This window comes from Microcebus murinus, chromosome 22 (assembly GCF_040939455.1).
Source record: "Microcebus murinus isolate Inina chromosome 22, M.murinus_Inina_mat1.0, whole genome shotgun sequence".
Taxonomy (NCBI): Eukaryota; Metazoa; Chordata; class Mammalia; order Primates; family Cheirogaleidae; genus Microcebus; species Microcebus murinus.
In genome coordinates, this window is record NC_134125.1 from 19,209,826 (window position 1) to 19,230,257 (window position 20,432).

The window sequence follows — 20,432 nt, forward strand, 5'->3', positions numbered from 1 at the left end:
GAGTCTTTCCGCATCACCATTGCTCACAGAAGGATGAGACACAGGGAGTTGACCTAAATCCAACAGGAAGCAAAAAGCAGAACCATCCCAGTGGACCCACAGACCCAGAGCAAGACATACATGCTTGTGGTTGTATGTCTCTGAAATTCTGGGCACTGAGTGGCATTACCAGAGCAAAACCTGACTGACCCAGTGTGAGCCGGGGTCTGACACAGTCAAACGTGCTCCTTTAGGCGTGCACCCCTCTGGGTCTCCTGCCACTGTGCTCAAATCACAGACGTACAAACAGGAAAAACAATGCCTATTTCAGTTCACAGAGGAACTATATACCGGGGTTATTTTCCCAAGATAAGTCAAGAGTTACACATGAAATGTCTTAAATATTGATTGTTAAATAAAGCTGTACACAATCAATCAGAAAGAAAAGACCAGGGAATTTAACTGGGGCAAAGGGCAGGATACACAAAGTCAGGGATATTGAGATTTGATAAATTCAAAGAATTTTTACAGAATTGGTTGTGGCAACAACCAATTGGTTGTGGCAACAGTTGGCATGGAAACCAAGAGGGAAGGACTGAATGTCTGGATTAATCAACAGATTCAGAATCCCACCCTGCCCCTTCTCCCTCCAGCCCTTGTTCTAATAAGAAGGCCACTCTAAGCTTTGGGAACATGAACCAAAGATCTGGGACAAGAGATAAAAAAGGAAATGTCTGGTGTTCAAAAGTGCCTCAGCCAGGTCTTCGTGGCATCTACCAAACCGGCCCCTGCACTATGGCAGAGGTGCGGAAGGGTCAGCCCCTGGGCCAGGGGAGCCCCGGCCATGCAGAGTGCTAAGCCCTCGTGCTTGCCCAGTGACAGGCTCTTTAGGCTTTGTCTTTAGGCTGATGCTACCATTACCAGATTACCCCTTCCCTGTACAATGGGAAAACTCAATATCTAGCAATTTCAAGAATTTTGCTTTTATTTATTTTTTTTTTAGAGCTAGAGTCTCACTTTGTCACCCAGGCTGGAGTAGAGTGGCATCATCATAGCTCACTGTAGCCTCGAACTGGTGGACTTAAGTGATCCTCTCTCTTCAGCCTCTCTAGTAGCTGGACTACAGCCATGAGCCACCATGCCTGGCAAGAATTAATGCTTTTAAAAAGATCATGAGAAACCTAAAAGGGGATTCTATTTAAGCTATCTCAGAGGTCACACAAGAAGACCAATGACACTTATCCTCTTGCTAAGCTGCTAACTTACTCCAATAAGCTTACTGAAGCCTTCTGAACTCATTTTGTTCTCAGCCTCTTGGAAGGAATCCAAATTCAAGAATCAAGAGCACAGGACCAGAGTCTACAGTGTGTTCCACTCATTCTTGCAACTGTGTCTCTTCAATGCTCTAGTCCCTAATGTGGCATCTTTCTTTTCCCCTCAAACAGATATAGCTGAGCCTGAGTGAGTCACTTCATAGCTAAGACTAAACCTGCCTTTTGGAACCCAGTCATTCCAGAAGTGGAGGGCCACAGCAAGGCAGGACACAGAGACCGAGCCAGGCGATCCTACCCTATTCAAGGAGGAGCCCAACTTTGGATCTTAGGGGAAAAGAGGTAAGCGGCAGGCAGAGGCTGGGGAGCTGTGATACAAAAGGCTGTAATTCCTGCAGCAAAGGCCAGATCTTCCTCTTGCAGACACTATTCAACATCTGAAAGGGCTGGGCCCTCTCCTTCCTCCAGGTCTTTGCCTGGTGAGAAACTCCTTTGCCTGGAATGCCTTTTCTCGCCTCACCCTTCAAGGCCCAGCTCAAATGTCACCTCTCAAATCAGTGCCTGGCCTCCCCAGGTGGTCAGCGTAAGGCACAGCCTTCTTTGTTCAGACCTTTTTATATCATAACACTCCTCACGTGGTGGATAAATAATTTACACATGTGTTGCGTGCTCCACACTGCGAGCTACTGCGAGGCCAGGAATTCCAGCTATTATTCACGCATATATCTCCAGGCTCAGCATCGGCCCTGGCACAGACTACATGCTCATAAAGCATTTTTAGAATGGTACTACCCTAATTTAGAATGAAATTGGAACTCTTTGTTTTAAAGGACAAAATAAATGCCAAAAAATATTGTATCCACTTTTTCTCCGCAGAGCTCTGGAAAGGATTTGAGGTAGAAAAGAAAAAAAAAAAAAAAAAAAAGTCTTGTAAAGTAAAGTAAACCTGTACTACTTTGGATTCTTTGGGAGGTCAGTCTCAATTAGCAAAAAGCCTGAATTAGAAAATATCTATAGGCCGAGCGTAGTGGCTCACGCTGGTAATCCTAGCACTCTGGGAGGCCGAGGCTGGCGGATTGCTCAAGGTTAGGAATTCAAAAACAGCCTGAGCAAGAGGGAGACCCCATCTTTACTAAAATTAGAAAGAAATTAATTGGTCAATTAAAAATATATAGAAAAAATTAGCTGGGCATGGTGGTGCATGCCTGTAGTCCCCTCTAATCGGCAGGCTGAGGCAGGAGGATCGTGTTAGTCCAGGAGTTCAAGGTTGCAGTGAGCTATGATAACGTCACTGTACTCCAGCCTGGGCAACAGGGCGGGACCCCCATCTCTTAAGGAAAAATAAAAAGAACAGATGCTAATAATCTGACTCAGTTTATCAACTGCTCATTTACACTGATGGGTTAAATTGTCTCTGTTGAAATCTTGCTTTTGCAACTCATTTGCTTAAAACCCTGCTTCTTTTCCTCTTTTTTTAGGGGTGGGGGTGAAAGGGAATCTCTTTGGGATTATGTTGATCATGCATAGTCTTCAGATTGTGACACTCTTCCATCATGCATGGCTTGCTTTCATTTATTTAGTAATTTTTAATTATGTAATAAGTACCCACAGAAACACTACTCAAAACAAAAGCCAGGATCTTGAGAATAACACACCTCCCACCGAGTCCAATTATTTGCCACCTCCCACCAAGTCCATCCTCGCCACCACAGCCTGCGGCAGGAACCATCCCTGATCCCACTGCCACCACTCCTGGCGGTCCTTTCTATATGGGTTTTATCACATCTATGTGTATTTCCAAAAGCATGCTTTTATTTTTGTCTTTAACTCAATTAAAAGGATGTCATGCTACAGATAATGTTTTGGTACCTACTTTTTTCTCTTACTGTTATATTTCTAAGAGTCACATCTTTGGGTTCATTATGGCTCCTTTGTTTTTGAAAGCTGGCTAATATCCCATTTGGGAACCATACCTCTATTTACTCATCCACTCTCTTACTCAGGGCATGTGGGTTGTTTCCAGGATTTTGCTATTGTTTACGGTGCAGCTTTGAACATTCTTGTTCATACCAAAGACCGCCTCTTGGATATTACACTTCAGATGTAAAGACCACGTGAATATTCAATTTTAGAAGGTAAAGCAAAATTTCTTCTGATATGCTTATGGCAATTTACTTTCCCATCAGCCATATATAATATAAGATAGTTTGTGGACCCCACTGTGGGCCCTTCAACACCTAGTATTGTTGGACTTGTTAGTATTTGCTGTTCGTTATCACTGCATAACCAACTGGTGTCATTGGCATTTGTGAATGAGTATAATCTAAATTAATCAGTGTTTTAAAATAAGAAAATGCATTTGATTACAAAAATAGCTTTTGCTATAGAAAATTTAGAAATATAGAAAGGCACCAAAAGGAAAAAAAAATAACAGTTATAGCTTATCAAGTTAATATTCCTTTACAACAAAGGAACATTTACTCCATTAAAAGGGCAGTCTACGATTGCAATTTATTTAAAGCCCCTTGGGAGCACTCCTTCCAGACCTGACCTACTATTGAACACAGCCCTATCAGTGTTCTAACCAGTCTGAGTCCCCAAAGTGCCACTGCACTGTTCCAGGTGCCCAGGGAACAACTTACATACTGCAAGATGCTGGTTAAATATCAGTTTAAAACTGAAGATGCGTTTTGAAATTCATAACATCTCCCTTATGGGAGGTTCATGCTCTATACAGTGGTTTCAATCTATGCCTTTTTTTGATCTGGGAGGAAGGGACTGGAAGTTCTTATTAAACACTTAATAAAAGCACTTCTTTTATTTTTAAATCCATTTTCAGAAACTCCTCTGTAGCATTTTACTTCCTTTCAGCAGCAAGATGCCATTAAGGAGAGCAAAAACAGTCTGCAGAATAACAAGGACACCGTGGCTGAGCTGTGGTTAATTGAATAAAGGTGTCCTCCAAGGCATAGAGTCTCAATTTTTAGGGGCACAGCATATTTTACAAACACTAGAGAAAAAGAATCAGTAACCCAGCCCAGCATGAACACAGAGTCCGCTCACAGAACATCTCCTGGCGACTAAATTTCAAGCTTACGGACATCTAACCATGGGTCAGGCACTGTGATAGTGAGAATTCAGAGAGGAGGACAGAATCTACCCTCTAGAGTGTCACAAACTACGTAATTATAAAATCAGAAAGAACAAAATAAGTGCTGTATTTAGAGTAAATACCTGGTTTGGACTAACAAGGATCGGAGTAGTTCTGATGGAAGGAGAATGAGATTTGAACAGAGATCTAAACAGTGATTAGGCTATCTGTAGGCAAAGACGAAGAACACATTTGGGCAGAAGGGAGAAGCACTTCATTCATTCAGAAAGTCAGTCAGTCATTCACTCAAACATTGGTTAAGCATCTACTATGTCCTAGGGCTGCCCTTGGGACCGGATCTATAGACGGGTGAATGAAAATGACGATGGAGCTTCTGGAAGGTCTTTCTGAGAAGTTACCATTCAATCAGGAACTTGAAGGATGAAAAGAACCAACCATACCAAGAACAGTGGGCAGAATTTTAGAGAGGAAAAATGGCCCATGTAGAACTCTGAGGTGGCAGAGCTGTTGGTGTGCCCCAGGGGGTGGAAGGAGGCCAGGGGACAAAATGGAGACGCCAAGCCAAACAGAGACTAGAGGTGCTGCTGAGGGGGCAGGCAGAGATAAGGTGATCCTTATCCCTGGATCGCACGGGGATAAGGGGCAATATAAGGAATGGGAGCTGGAGTTCAAGGACCATCAGAAACTTTGAAGGGGTTTAAGGGTGTGTGGGAAGCTTTGTGAGGGGTGGGAGAGAAGAAAATGGAGTCCCAAATGTATCTCTGAAGGACCACTCTGGCGGAAGGGGATGGGAACGCCACGGGGCGGGGGTTAGACAGGAAGCGGTAACAACGGTTCGGGGTAGAGATGACTGTGTCCTGGACTGTGCTTGTGGCAGTGGAGACAGAGTGGGTGGATTACATACATCTTTTTAAAATACTTTTGATTTTGGTAAAAACACATAACATAAAAATTACTATCTTAACCGTTTTTAAGCGTATGGCAGCATTAGCTATATGCACCTTGTTATGTAACAGATCTCTGGAATTTTTTCATATTGAACAACTCCCCTTTCTCCCCCTGCACACTCCTGCTGACAACTATTCCACTTTCTGTTTCTAAGAGTTTGACTACTTTAGCTATCTCATGTTAATACAAATGGAATCATGTAGTATTTGTCTTTTTGTGTCTGGCTTATTTCACTTAGCATAATGACCTCAAAGTTCACCCGTGGTGTAGCATATGACAGGATTGTCTTTCTTTATTAAGACTCACTCATAGTTAATCATATGTATATACCACATTTTCTCTACTCACCTATAGAAGGACAGTTAGGTTGCTCCCACCTCCTGGCTATTGTGAATAATGCTGCAATGAACATGGGTGTGCAAGTATCTTTTTGAGATCCTATTTTCAATTCAATTCTTTTGGCTATATAACCAGAAATAAGATTGCTGGATCATAGAGTAATTCTGTTTTTAATTATTTTTATTTCAGAATATTATGCGGTACAAACATTTTGGGTACATGACTTGCTTTTGTACAGTTTAATTCAAAGTTACAAGTGTGTTCATCATCCATATAGCATACATTGTACCCGGTAGGTGTGAATTTACCCAACCCCCTACCCTACCCCTTCCCACTTGCTTGGTTTCCATTGAATTTTACTACCATATGTGCACATGAGTGTTGTTCTATGAGTTTCAATTTAGTAGTGAGTACATGTGGTTTTTGTTCTTCTATTCTTCTGAGACTTCACTTAAAAGGATGGTCTCCAGTTCCATCCGGGTTGTTATAAAAGGTATTAGTTCACCATTTTTTTTATGGCCGAGTAATACTCTGTAGTATACATATACCACATTTTATTGATTTATTCATGTATTGATGGTCACTTGAGTTGTTTCCACATCTTTTCAATTGTGAATTGTGCTGCTATAAACATTCAAGTGCAAGTGTCTTTTTTATAAAATATCTTTTTTTTTTCCTTGGGTAAATACCCAGTAGTGGGATTGCTGGATCAGATGGTAGTTCTACTTTTAGTTCTTTGAGGTATCTCCACACTACTTTCCATAGAGGTTGTACTAGTTTGCAGTCCTGCCAACAGTGTACAAGTGTTCCTTTCTTTCTGCATCCAAACCAGCATCTGCTGTTTTGGGACTTCTTGATAAAAGCCATTCTCACTGGAGTTAGGGGATATCTTATTGTGGTTTTGATTTGTCTATTTTTAATTTTTTGAGGAAATTCCATACAGTTTTCCATAGCAGCTGCATTATTTTACATCCCCATCCAAAATGCACAAGGGTTCCAGTTTCTCCATATCCTTGCCAACATCTGTTATTTTATTTATTTATTTATTTTTTTAGCATGACCATCCTAATGGAGAAAAAGGTATTCCATCGTGGTTTTGATTTGCATTACACTGATGATTACTGATGTTAAGCACTGTTTTCATATGCATGTTGGTCATTTGTATATTTCTTTGGAGGAATGTCTATTCAAGTCCTTTGCTTATTTTTAAACTGGATTATTTGGTTTTTTTCATTGTCGTTGTGTTGTGGGAGTTCTTTATATTATATTCTGAATATTAAGCCCTTATCAGATATATGGCTTGCAAATATTTTCTCCCATTCCATGGGTAGCTTTTTCACTATGTTGACCATTTTCTTTGCTATGTAGAAGTTTTAAAGTTTGAAATAGTCCTCTTTGTCTATTTCTTTTTTGCTTTTTTGCCTGTACTTTTGGTATCATAACTAAAAAATCACTGGCAATCCAATATTGTAAAGCTTTTCCCATGTTTTCTTCTAGGAGTTTTATAATTTCGGGTCTTATGTTTAGGTCTTTAATCCATTTTGAATTAATTTTTATATGGTATAAGGTAAGGGTCGAACTTCATTCTTTTTGCATGTGCATGTCCAGTTTTCCTAACATCATTTGTTGAAGAGGCCATCCTTTCCTCATCACATAGCCTTTGCACTTTTGTTGAAGATCACTTGACCATACACAGAAGAGTTTATTTCTGGGCTCTCTACTCTATTCCAGTGGTTTATATATGTCTGTCTCTATGTTAGTATCATATTGTTTTGATTACTGTAGCTTTATAATAATGTTTTGAAATCATGAAGTGTAAGACTTCCAGCCTTTTGGCTTTCTTGCTTAATATTGTTTTTGCTATGCGGGTCCTTTGAGATTCGTATGAATTTTAGAATTTTTTTCTATTTCTGCAAAAAAAATATGCCACTAGGATTTTGATAGGAATTATAATGAATATGCAAATCACTTTGGGAAGTATGGGCATTTTAACAATATTAATTCTTCTAATCCATGAACATAGGATGTCTTTCATTTATTTGAATCATTAATTCTTTTCAATAAAGTCTTATAGTTTTCAGAATATAGGTCTTTCACCTCCTTGGTTAAGTTTATTCCTAAGTATTTATTCTTTTTGATGCCATTATTAATGAGATTATTTTCTTAATTTCCTCCTGAGATTGTTCCTTGTTAGTGTATAGAAACACAACTGATTTCTCTGTCTTGATTTCGTATCCTGCAACATTGCTGAATTTATTAGCTCTAACAGTATTTTGGTAGAATCTTTGGGTTTTCTACACATAAGATCACATCATCTGTGAACAGAGATAGTTTTACTTCTTCCTTTCCAATATAGATGCCTTTTATTTCCCTTCCTTGTCTATCGGCCCTGGCTAGGACTTCCAGTATTGTGTTGAATAGAAGTGGCAAAAGAAAGTATCCTTGCCTTATTCCTGATCTTATAAGGAACACTTTCAGTTTTTTGCCAGTTAGTATGATGTTAGCTGTGGTCTTTTCATATATGGCTTTTATTATATTGAGATGATTTCCTTCTATTGCTAGCTTATTGTATGTCTTTATCATAAAAGGGCATTGAATTTCATTGAATGCATCTTCTGTATCAATTGAGATGATCATGTGATTGGTCCTTCACTTTCTGTTAATGTGGTATATTACATTGATTGGTTTTTATAGCTGAACCATCCTTGCCTAAGAATAAATCTCACTTGGTCATGGTGTAGAATCCTTTTAATGTGTTGTTGAATTGGGTTTGCTAGTATTTGCTTGAACATTTTTGCTTCAATATTTATCACGGATAGTTTTTTCTTGTAGTATCTTTGTCTGATTTTGGTATCAGGGTAATTCTGGCCTCATAAGATGAGTTTGGAATATTCCCTCTTCAATTTTTTGGAAGAATTTGAGGATTGTATTCACTCTTCTTTAAATATTTGGTAGAATTCTCCAGTGAAACCATCTGGTCCTCGATCTTTTTTTTTATCGGGAGGTTTTTGATTACTGATCAATCTCCTTACTAGTTATAGATCTGTTTAGATGTTTTATTTCTTCATGATTCATGGTAGGTTATTCAAAATGTATTTTATGGGGAGAGTCTGCAAAATTTACTTATGGGTTAGGATGAGGGAAAAGAGAGAATGGGTGATAATTAATGTTTTTGTCTTAAGCAACTAGCTACATGATGGTGCAGGAACCAGGATAAAGATTAAAGTAGAAATGGGAGAAACTCAAGAGTTGGGCTTTAGATATTTTAGACTAGAGATGCTTATAAGATACCCAGTGGCAGCTACACATACAGTTCCAGAGCTCAGACATGCCTGAGCTAGAGCAGAGGGAAAGAGGTTATAAGGGTATACTCTTAGAGCACAGAGAGGAAGGGGTAGTGACTGAAACATGGTGTTCACCAAGAGATAAAAACAGATAATAAACCCAGAATACCTTCCTAGAGCCAGACCATGGTGATAGGCTCTGAAATTTGGGTTTTATTCTCTGTAAAGTGAAATTACAGAAAAATTTCTTTTTTTCCTTTTAAATGGCAGAGTCATTTACTCATGGCTATTAATTTCTGATTTTAAAAGTAATATACATCCATTGAGAAAAAAAACTAAAAAATAAAGAAAAGTATAAAGAATAAAATAACATGCATTTATAATCCCACCATTTGCTTTTAATTACCACTAACACTATGGCCTATTTCCTTCAAATAATTTTCTCTTTTTATACCCATATTTTGTATATATTATAAAACTAAAATTATACTACGTATAATAATTCTATATCCTACTTTTCTCACTCAATATTTTGTCACAAACATTTGGCTACGTGATTAAGAATTCTCTATAAACATAATTTTACTTGCAACATAATATAGATAAACAGAAATAATTTGTTTGACATTCAATTATTGTTGGATATTGAGGTTGTTTTCCATTTTTAAAAATAATACCTAGATCTATGACAAATATTCCTATGTAAAGATCTTTGTTCCATTTCTAGAATGGAGAATTTTGGGATCAAAGGGAAAGAACCTGTTAAAGATTTTTGATATTATTTGCAAATTATTTTTAGAAAAGCTAATTCAATGTATATTCCTGGTATATAAGCCTGCCCACTCACTGTATTCTTACCATCACTGAACTCTGTGGTTTAAAAAATACTTACTAATTTTATAGATTAAAAATAATCTATTAATGAAATTTTCTCACTGTGTTCATGAAACTATGAGGCAGAAACCATGGTCTCACAAAACTCCATACCAGTAAATTCAAACCACACCAATAAAGTGTTCAATTTTAATATCATAATCTAAAACATGAGTTTAAGCTCACAAAGTATGAAAAAATTTCTAACAAGATTACTCCAAAGCAACAGGAAAGATCTATGCTAGTGAGGGTAGCCCAACAGAGTGATGCTGAGCATCAAGCCATACAACCTGCTAGAGATCTTAAGGACTCATCATAACTTGTTAGCTTTCTGTACAGGGCAGAGGGGAAAAGAATAACATGGGGAACACAAGCAAGCTACAGTCCATCCACCCCTCTCCCTGCCATTGATGAAGAGATGAACCATAACCTAAAATACATTTTTCAATTCAAAAGGCACCTGGAAACAATTATTCAACCTCCAGTGCCATATAAAAGAAGTGCACAAGTGTTTAGAGTAAACCATGGTGCCCAATGAAGAGGAGAACTGGGAAAAATAAGTCAAAGGTTACAATCCCCTTCCTTCTTATGATGAATTTTAATCTAGATACCTGAAAACTAGGATTAGGTAGATTTTCACAAGGGCTGGGTCCTATGAATGATTGGTTTAGACTGAGATGATGAGGGTGTGGCCCCACAGTACCATAAGGGAGAGGCACACCGAAATCATGTTTGTGTGTGCAGAGGTTTCAAATAGCAGGTGCCGTATATCCAGTACCTTCATGATCTTGGTTGGCCACCAGTAGAAACACAAAACAGAGAGTAAGCAGGGCAGACTGTGGCAGTGTCCATTTCTGACACTATCAAAGGGAGAGAGAATCTTGGCTTAGGGACTCAAAGTCCCATCATCAAGGCTGAGCCCATGGTGGACATGCAGTCACCGCGCTCTCTTTTCTCTTCTGCCATCCCTCCTTCCTCAAGTATTTGAGTTCTTACAGAGTACAGGGTACTATGCTAGAGATTGGGGATCGTGGTGAACAGGGTAGACATAGGTCCTGCTCTCACAGAACTGAAAGATAGTCAACAATGGAGTATATAAAATCTTTTCATTAAAATTACAGTATATGCTTTAGTGAAAACACAGAGTATGAGTGCTGGGCGCATACCGTGGCTGTGCGGTTTCTTCTTAAAGTTTGGTCTCAGTTACCTTCTGAGAACCATGGAAAGTGACTTTTATCTACGTTACTACGTAAGTCACAAGGGCAAGTTCGGCCACGAGTTCCTGGAGTTTGAGTTCCGACCCGACAGGAAATTGAGATATGCCAACAACAGCAATTACAAAAATGATGTCATGATCAGAAAAGAGGCCTATGTACATAAAAGCGTGATGGAGGAACTGAAGAGAATAATTGATGACAGTGAAATTACCAAAGAAGATGATGCTTTGTGGCCTCCACCTGACCGAGTGGGTCGGCAGGAGCTTGAAATCGTCATTGGAGATGAACACATTTCTTTCACAACATCAAAAATTGGTTCCCTTATTGATGTCAATCAATCCAAGGATCCAGAAGGCTTACAAGTATTTTATTATCTTGTCCAGGACCTGAAGTGTTTGGTCTTCAGTCTTATTGGATTACACTTCAAGATTAAACCAATCTAGGTTGAATATTGGTGTGGACATGAGGGGGTGGAGTAGTTTTTAATTACCTTTAACCAGGAAATTTTTGTGTATATCAAGGCAATATTTTTATAAGCTATAAATGATTGTCTTTAATAAATACATGATAAAATCCAAAAAAAAAAACAAAAAGAGTATAATGAAAATGTATAAGTGGGGGTAGGAAAACCTTTTCTGAGAGTTGTAAAGGTTTCTTTGAGGAGGTGATATCTGAGCTGAGCTCAGAAGGATGATGAGAAAGAAACTGCTAAAGGCTACCCTAGGCAGTATGCACAAAGGCTTTCAGTACTCCTTGGTGGAGGAGATCTCTCAGGTGGTCCTCCCGCCTCCCTTTGTTCAGGTCCTCTGCTTCTTGTCAACCTTTCTGATTATCATTTGGTTTCTCATGTAAATCTACCTGCAGGCAGAGAATGTACACAATAACTGGTATTCTGGCTTGTACAACTCTCTTTGAGCATGGTTAATGGAAGTTCGCTCCAAAGAGGGAAGCCTCTTTGGGTATGTTAGCAACATCACTGAGGTTTTCAAACTTGGAAGGCCACACTCCAGAGCTTGCTCTCAGTTTCATGATAGCAGGGCTATGCCTGCCCTGTTCACCACAATCCTCAATCTCTAGCGTGGTACCTCATGTAGAATAAGAACACAAATACTTGAGGAAGGAGGGATGGCAGGAGGGAGAAGAGAACACGATGACTGCATGACCACCATGGGATCAGCCTTGCCGATGAGACTTTGAGTCCCCAAGCCAAGGTTCTCTCTTTTGTTGACAGTGTCAGAAATAAATGTTGTCAGTCTGCCCTGCTTACTGTCTCTTATTTGTGTTTCTACTGTTGGCCAACTATTCCCCGATAACTCTTGCATGGATATGCAATACCCTTGGTTAGGCTGTTAGTCTAATTACAGTGGCCTAAGTGTCTTTATGTCTGCTGAAGCAGCTTTGTATACTTCTGGCCTAACCTACTTTATGGTCATTTATAATTTAAATCTCAAAGCACAGCCTTACTTACAAGTTCTTGAGGGTTACCATACTGTCAACCCCCTATAGCTGCCAAACTCTTGTCTATTATTCTATTCTGACAGTGATACTCCAGGATGCACAGCTGTCATGGGAGCAATGCGACAACAGTGTGCATGTTTGGCTAAAACCTGTTCGTACTTCACAAAGACAGAAGCTAGAATGACATTCTTACATGTTTTGGCTATTTTCTAAAAATATGATATTACTTTTGATAATTAAAAACAGAAAAAGTACTGGCCTGGAAGTCTGGGTGAGATCTAGATTGTTTTGCTTCTGGCTCTGACACTAACTTGGCTGTCAGCAGGTCCTATTTCAGTGCTGGCTTTTGTTAAATAAAGGGGTTGGACTAGATGACCACTATAGCCCTTTCCATCTTGATATTATCCAGTAATTGTTTTTACCTTAGAACTCCCTCCCAACTTCATAAGCACCCCAAAGATGGGTCCAGCTGCTGGTAATGACCACCACAAACTAAGAAGTTTGGGTGAAGCCACTCTAAAGAAATCATGGAGATACCTCAAGGTCTTCATAATTACAAATGAAATCATTCAGGAGACAAGCAGATGTTCTTGAGACCCGACAGATTCTCTGACACACAGATCTTCTGGACACTTGTTAATCACTGGCTGGAAAACTTTGCTGCCTGGGAAATCTAGTTACAACCCAGCTCTAAGGAACCCTCTTTTTTTGATTTTCCCCAGAAGGAGAGTGTCTGTGGAAATTATTTTCCATATGTAAAATAGTCAGTCGTTACAATAAAATGTTTCCATAAGCGTATACCTTTTACAGCCTTTGCAAAAAGCAGTTCCCTTCTCTAGCCTTCATATTTAGGAGTTCAACTCCCTTCACCTCAGTCCCCCAACACACAGATCTGTGCACATGTCCTGTTACTGGTGCTAAATTACTCTCTCAAATAGGTGGTCAGCTATAATACAAACCCATTATGATGTTTACAACCAAAAATAATCTCAGTTTTAACTAGCTCGCATGTTCAGTTCGAAGTCATGCTTATGTTTGAACAGTTTGCAAACCATGCTTAGAGAATGGGCATCTCTGATGAGGCCCATCTCAGTTTGAAGGAAAATTACCAAAAAGAATAAAAACAGCCCACTAAGGAGCTTGCACTCCAGAGACACTTATCTGTTTCTGCTGCAGCAACTATGAGGAGAGTGAGCACAAAAGTGTGAATTCCAAAAGATCTCTTCCATTAGTACAAACAAGATGTTTATCAAAACATAACCCTGACATTTATCTGCAAGTGGGCTTCAGAACATTTTACCACCTACCTTGAGTAGTAAGACTCCACCCCCAGGGCCTCCCGGACGCTGGCGATGTACTGCTCTAGGGCCGAGCTGGTTGCTATGGGAAGGGCTGCACTGCTGCTGGCCTGGAAGTCACTGGAGTTTTCTACTGTATTATCACCCAGGTAGTGTTCGTGAAACTTCAGAATTCCTGAAGCAAGACAGGCACAGCCGACATTATACATGATTGGAGTGGAAGGAGGGAGAAGTCAAAGGGCAGGGAACAGGAATGCTGATGCTATATAACTGACTTCTTTAACAAGCATGCCATCCTGCAAACCATGTGAAGAAATCCTGAAATCCAAGGTCTCAAGAGGGCTTTCTCTATTTTAGTCAGTGCCCTTTTTATAGCTTTTACCATCAGGTTTGGTGCTTGAAACCAGAAAATTCAAAATACAGCTTTTCTTTTGATGGTATTTTCAGAAGCTCTTGGAATTATGACGATCACATATGTATTCCAAAACAGATGCTTCTTAGAAGCACTAACTAGGGAAAGTCTCCTTTTAGGACTAGTGCATGATATGCCAAGGTATATTTTCTGCAGAAACTGAAATCTTGAACAAAAATATCATTGGCCAAATGGAAATTGTGTTATAAAACACCTTTCATTTTACAAAAGCAAATCATAATAAACATATAGTATAAAGGCCAGATAAAAACACCTTAAACCATTTTTAAATAAGACAAAATGGTCAATGGTCATTAATAGATTAAAGGAGCAAAAGATGATGGCTGCATGAAACTGAGGCAAGCCACAGTGGTTTTCTGGCAATAAATAGGACATACTCTCAAATGGTAATGAGGTGTGTCAGCTCTGGGAAATGCTGGTCCTCTCTGATTGGATTAGAGCCCCCAGTGAAAGCTTCAGAGCCTCATTAAGAGCAAAAAGGAATGGAAAAAGAAACAATAGGAGCCTCATTATACATGGCTCATTATTACAGGGCTTTGGATAGACCACCTGTTAAATCATGTCCCCCAAATGTAGCAACCACAGAGAGAAAGAGCTTGATACCTCCCTGTCATCAACCTCGTCCTCATGAATATTAGTGCCACTCTGGGAGCTGGGATACACAAGGATTTCACCATGGCCAACATACAATCACCAAGTTACCATGAAAATCACAATTCAAAATCCTTAGCATAAAAACAGTCAGAGGTAAGGATGTTCTTTGTGGAAAGCCCATAAAGAACATGGAATTAAAGGGAAAGTCTATAAAAAATAATGCTGAGGCATAGAATGTATAGGCACAAATGCTCAGAACCCAAAAAGCATCTGGGAGCTGTCATCCAGCCATCATTTTTTTTTTAAATCAAAGGGATAGAAACATAATGAAGAAAACCTTGTCAATTCTCACTGGCACTTAAAGTTTTTGAAATTAGCTTACAGAAATTCAAGAAGCCCATTCTTCAAGATTCCCAATTATAAGATCCACTTCCCCAGTCAATAAACTCTAATTGGATCTGGTATGTCTCCAACATGGTAAAGCCATCAGCATTTTATTATGCAAAAAATATGGCCCTAACAGCTAATTAGTGTTTCTGTATTTAGTGAAACTGTTACAGCCTGAACATTTAATGCTGATTTAATCAAAGAGGATTTTTACTTCTGAAATAGATTTACAACAGAACTGGTTAAAAATGGGTTCTGTTAAACTCAGAAAATTCAAGCATAAGACTTATTTATATTCTGTGATAGAGTTGCTCTTATCATTTTAGTATCTTAAACTTTACCATGACAAAGGGTCACAATTATTAAACATAGATATAGATAGAAAAAGATAGGACTTGCAGTAATCACTTTATTAGTTAATGAACAACAGCTGCCGACAAACAGGGAAGCCAGAGAAATTAATCCTCCTGCTCTTAGTCTTCCTTGATAAATATTTCCAGGTTCAACAGCAGGGGAATGAGAAAGCTGGGCTGTCTTATTAATTGAATGCTTGACCATGGACTATTTGCCACAGCTGAGGTTTTCTAAAATCTGACATCAGCTCCTCAGCCTGATCTAGGATAATGTACCTCTTGCACCTCTATTCATTATCCCTTCCCAGTTCTAGTGTTTTCATTGTCCTGCTCCCCCAGAAAGAGATCTTACCTGCCCCAGGAGCCAGCAGCCAGCTGTACAGATAGCCTGCAGCCAGGGAATAGTAAAGCACTAGTCCTCTCTGGCCATTGACCATCTCCAAGATCTGATCGACCGTGATTGGGGAGTAGGGGTCAGAGTCCTGTTGTCCTGTTTGTCGTTCCACCAGAAGATCAGCAAATGCCCTTGTCCGTCCTCTTTCTGCCACAGCCAGGGCTTCATCATGATGGCCTAGGAGACAAAGGGACAGGCCGAGGAGTCCACAGTGAGTGTGTTTACTCAGAGAGGGTCATCAGATCCTGGGCAGAAACCTCACTGCCTCTGCTCTCCAATATGTGACAGAATCTCAGTCACGCCGCTTCAAATTCAACTCCCTGCCTCAGATGGCAGGTGCAGTGTTCACTATTATAAAACCCCACGTTTTTAGATTCAATGTGATGAATTCTACACTACCCTAAGCCATCGGACCTTCCCGTCTTGCAGCTGCACAAAAGAGCCAATCTAGTTCAGTGCACTTGTCCTCAGCCTTGCACATTCTCTGCTTCACAGCCTAACTTGCTCCCTGACCTGGCTTCTGACACATCGTGCCCTATTCACTTGGTTCTCTGGACCTGATGCTTTGCACTCTGGCTATCCTCTCATTTCCCTGCTCAACTGTGACTCTGACTGGCACTGGCAGAGGAGATCTAGAAGACATGTCTGCTGGCCATCTCGCTCTCCTCAGTGCAGCCCTCTATGCATCACCCTGTCCAGTCCTATCCCCCCACCCTCGCCCCAAATCACACCTGCATCTCTTTACGCATGGAGGTCCCCCTGCTGGGTGTGCCCTTTCCCCTTTCTCTGACTTTGTCTCAAAAGAGGGATTGTCATAGCTGCCCTGCTTATCTCAAAGGGCTATTGTAAAGATTAAAAGTGGCGCTACCTGTAAAGATGCCTGGTAGGTTATTTAAAGCACCACATGTATATCAAGTGGTATTACTATTGTTGGAGCTGATACCTCATTCCATTCTGGGCTCCCACATACTTCTCCTCCTTATCCCCATGGGCAAAGGGTTTACACCTCTGAGGTCTCTATTCCTTTAAAATTGCTTCTCTCAAGCTTTTCCTCAGTCTTTCAATCCAATTTTTAGCCCCACTTCCTCTAAGAAACTAGTCTATAATCTAGTTTAAAAGCTAATGCACCAATATTAAAGCACAAAAAATGTAAAGCAACATACTTCCAAGTGAGGATTGTTTATAAGTACTGAAGGAATGCAATGCAGAGGTTTTACTTGTGTCATACATATAAATATGAAAAAGTTGCTAGAACTAGGGTCCAAAGGGAGCGGGCAGAAGCAGGAGACCAGATGCTGCACCTTGATAGCACAAGGATGCCTCGCTTCCTGTGGTTCTGGTATCAGTAGAAAGTGGAGATTTATATGTGCACATGCAAATGCCTTCTTTTACTCTATTAAGTTATTAACTGGAACAGCAGGGACAATTTCTGTGCACCTTGGAAAAATCAGCCTCAAAGTGCTAGACAGACTTAACTGTGATTATAACAGATAAATTGTAATCCCAGGCAATGAGCACATCTAATACAAACATTTTTCAAGAGGAAATTTGAGTATTCCTATACATACAGCAAAGGAAAGGCTATTGAAAAGACCTCAACATCCAACTTCAAAGACTTTGTTAGTTCTAACAAATATCTCCGAGGAAGAGGGAGATGACAGGGGAGCTGGAAGGGGCTGGCTGTGACAATTAATGCCAGGTGAAGGAAGATGCATGCTGCTCCACTGTGATGGGGCACTCAGGCTTGGGGAAATTATCACTGGCTCTGCCACGGCCTCAGAGGCAGACCCAGATGGCAAAACCATGTATTAGACAGCAACACTGAAGATGTGTGGCTGAGGAAATAGAGAAGAGACCAACTGTCTTCTCAGGTACTTCCCTTTAGTTAGATGCTTGAACCAGGTATTAGTGGTCAGAGGGAACCTAGGGGGAAGTCACCTGGTTCAAGCGGCCCTGTCTTGGGAACACCTTCTCTGGCTCCTGGGCCTGCCAGCCAAGCAACTTTGTTTCCACGGTGTCTGAGTTTCCTCTATCCTAGTGCCAATCACACTGTCCTGGACTCAATGACTTATGTTTGCTGATGGGTTCAGAGCTTCTTGAGGTCAGCAACCGGGCCTTCTTGACAATAAATCCCCAGGGCTGGCACTCAGTACACAGTAGGTGCTCTACCAATCTTTGTTGAATAAATGAGTGGGTGTTCAATGGATGGTTGTAGTTGCGGCTCCATATTTGGTTGGAGTTATATTTTGTCACCGTGGTCACTAAACACCTTGGACATAGGCCAGCACATGCACATACACAAACGGGACCCCAGGTGCTCTCACCTAGGCTGACAAGCACCCGCTGCAAGGCCTGGTAGGACGATGTCTGCAGGTCGAAGAGGGAGAGTTTGTAGTCCGTGCTCAGCTGCGCCTCGTGCCGGATCGTTTCAAACAAGGCCGATGCCCTATAGAGCTGCAAGCAGGGAAGAAGAACATCATCCATTCCTCAGAAAAGACAACTTGGTTCAGTTCTTGGTGCACAATCTAAACATTTTTTAAAGGTTTGAAAGAATGAATCTTTATTTCCAGGTAGGTCCGTGTGGACCTCAAGAGGCATCAGATCATATCCAGTAAATTATAATTTACATAATCAATTTTTGACATATAAAGGGGATCTAAAAGATAGGGATTATAAACTTATGGTCTGAAGGATATCAAAAAATCAGTTATTAATCCAACTCAGTGATTTTTATTAAAACAAACAAAAAGCCTCTCCTCTTGTCATCAGGCAACCGTAATTCACCACCTGCATGCCTCGCAGTGCGGAAGGACGGGAGTGGGCACAGATGTGGTAAAGGCATGGAAATGACGAGGCAGAGAAGAGAGCACCACGTTGTCAGCGGAGGGGGGACAGCTTTTTGAGGGGGTTCAGTGCTGTAAAGCCGAATCAAACACTGCCGTCTACAGCAGTGCCCCAGGTCAGCTCCCCAAAGAGCCACGCCTGCTCACACGGACACAGCAGGGACCAGACAAGGGACATTCCTAATGGAGACACTTCTCCAGCAGTGAGGCTACAAGACCTTTCTGACTCTGATAGTTATATGCTGGGAACTCAATATCAAACTTTAAATTTATCCAAACTTTAAAAAAAAACACCAGAATTCTAAGACTAAGAGATTTAGAGCAGGAGAGAGTAAGAGGGAGGAATGTGTTCCTAACTCTGCCACTAATTCGCCGTGTGACTTTTGGCAAGACTCGGAGTCTCGGTTTCTTCCTTTCTGTAAAGGGGATAGTTATTCTCCCTGGGTCATTTCGAGGAATAAATTCAGTGAGTGAAAGTACTCTGAAAATTGAAAATTCACTATATCATACAAGTTTTAATTCTTACAACCAGGAAAGTAGAGAATTAATTCTTTAAATTGCCTTTAATAGCTTTAAGAGTACAATAAAATACCCTGACACTCTGGGATGCCATGGCACGAATTCAGCCACATGTCCTCATCTCTTGTGAGCACTCTGGACAGGAGCCTTGGCTTCCTTGTCCTTGTCCCCCTTTGCATAGCACAGTGCTCCCCACAGCACTCGCTCGCTGGCTGTGGGCATGAGCGTGTGCTCTCAGACGCAGCCATCTCACTTGTCCTCCTGCCTAACAGAGGAAGCCCAGAGCTCCAGGGATCCTTCTCATCTCCACAGCCAGCGCAACGACACACTTCTCTTCAACTATCGGTACATATGCAGAACACAGACTTACCGTGAGACAGTGAGAGAGACAGAAATTGTATCTATTGATGCATTTAGAAACCGACAGACATTAAGTCCATAATTATGAATTCTTTTACTTTTCTGTTATGAAATGAACATAATTTCATATTAAAGTTTAATGAGGAGCAACAGCATGTAAAACAAGGATTCCAAAGAAATTATTGAGAAATCTATCACATGAATTAGCAAGAAAACACTCTGGGCTGGTACGGGCTGGAGATCCTGTACGTTAACTCAAGGGTAGAGGTCAGCACCTCTGGCCAATGTCATCACTACTATGATGGCAATCCCAAGGTCTTCCATGCTTCTGGAAACAAAACCCACTTGCATCAAGGGTTTTCCTGCTCACCTGGTGCTGGGCCTCCTCCAGGTTTCCACTAGCCCAAAGGGAGAGGCCGAGACCATGGCGGATCTTTGCCTCATCTTCTCTTCGGCCCAGTTGCTCAGCTAACCTTAAACCTGAAACCAGATAGAGAAATTTGAGACATAGAAGACAGATAATTCCACTCTCCCAAGGAGTTCCAGAGGCTAATTTTGCTTCAGGTGTATGTAAAGAATGTTAACAACACAGACGGATAAAATGCAGGACAAGAGCTGAATCAGCCAAGGCAGAGTAAGCATTCTCTTCAAATTCTGTGTTGGGAGCGACAGTTCCAGTACACTCCAAGATGCCCCAGCAAGAGTTTAAACGATGGCTATCAGCAGGGGACAGGTCTGCAGGGCAGGCAGAAGCACTGAAACAAATGAAA

At 40.7% G+C, this 20,432-nt stretch overlaps 1 protein-coding gene and 1 pseudogene across 2 annotated transcripts in view; one reads left to right on the forward strand and one right to left on the reverse strand.

The window, feature by feature from the left end:
* TTC28 (tetratricopeptide repeat domain 28) overlaps positions 1-20,432 on the reverse strand; it is a 623,216-nt gene that overhangs the window by 83,629 nt on the left and 519,155 nt on the right. For both annotated transcript variants that reach the window (XM_012763803.2, XM_075996660.1), the window contains 4 exons: positions 20,033-20,142; positions 18,265-18,394; positions 15,899-16,117; positions 13,789-13,954 (listed from right to left, as the gene is read on the reverse strand). In XM_012763803.2, the coding sequence (XP_012619257.2) occupies positions 13,789-13,954; positions 15,899-16,117; positions 18,265-18,394; positions 20,033-20,142 (625 nt within the window). The remainder of the gene's footprint in view (positions 1-13,788; positions 13,955-15,898; positions 16,118-18,264; positions 18,395-20,032; positions 20,143-20,432) is intronic.
* LOC142863481 (protein mago nashi homolog pseudogene) lies at positions 10,979-11,521 on the forward strand (annotated as a pseudogene).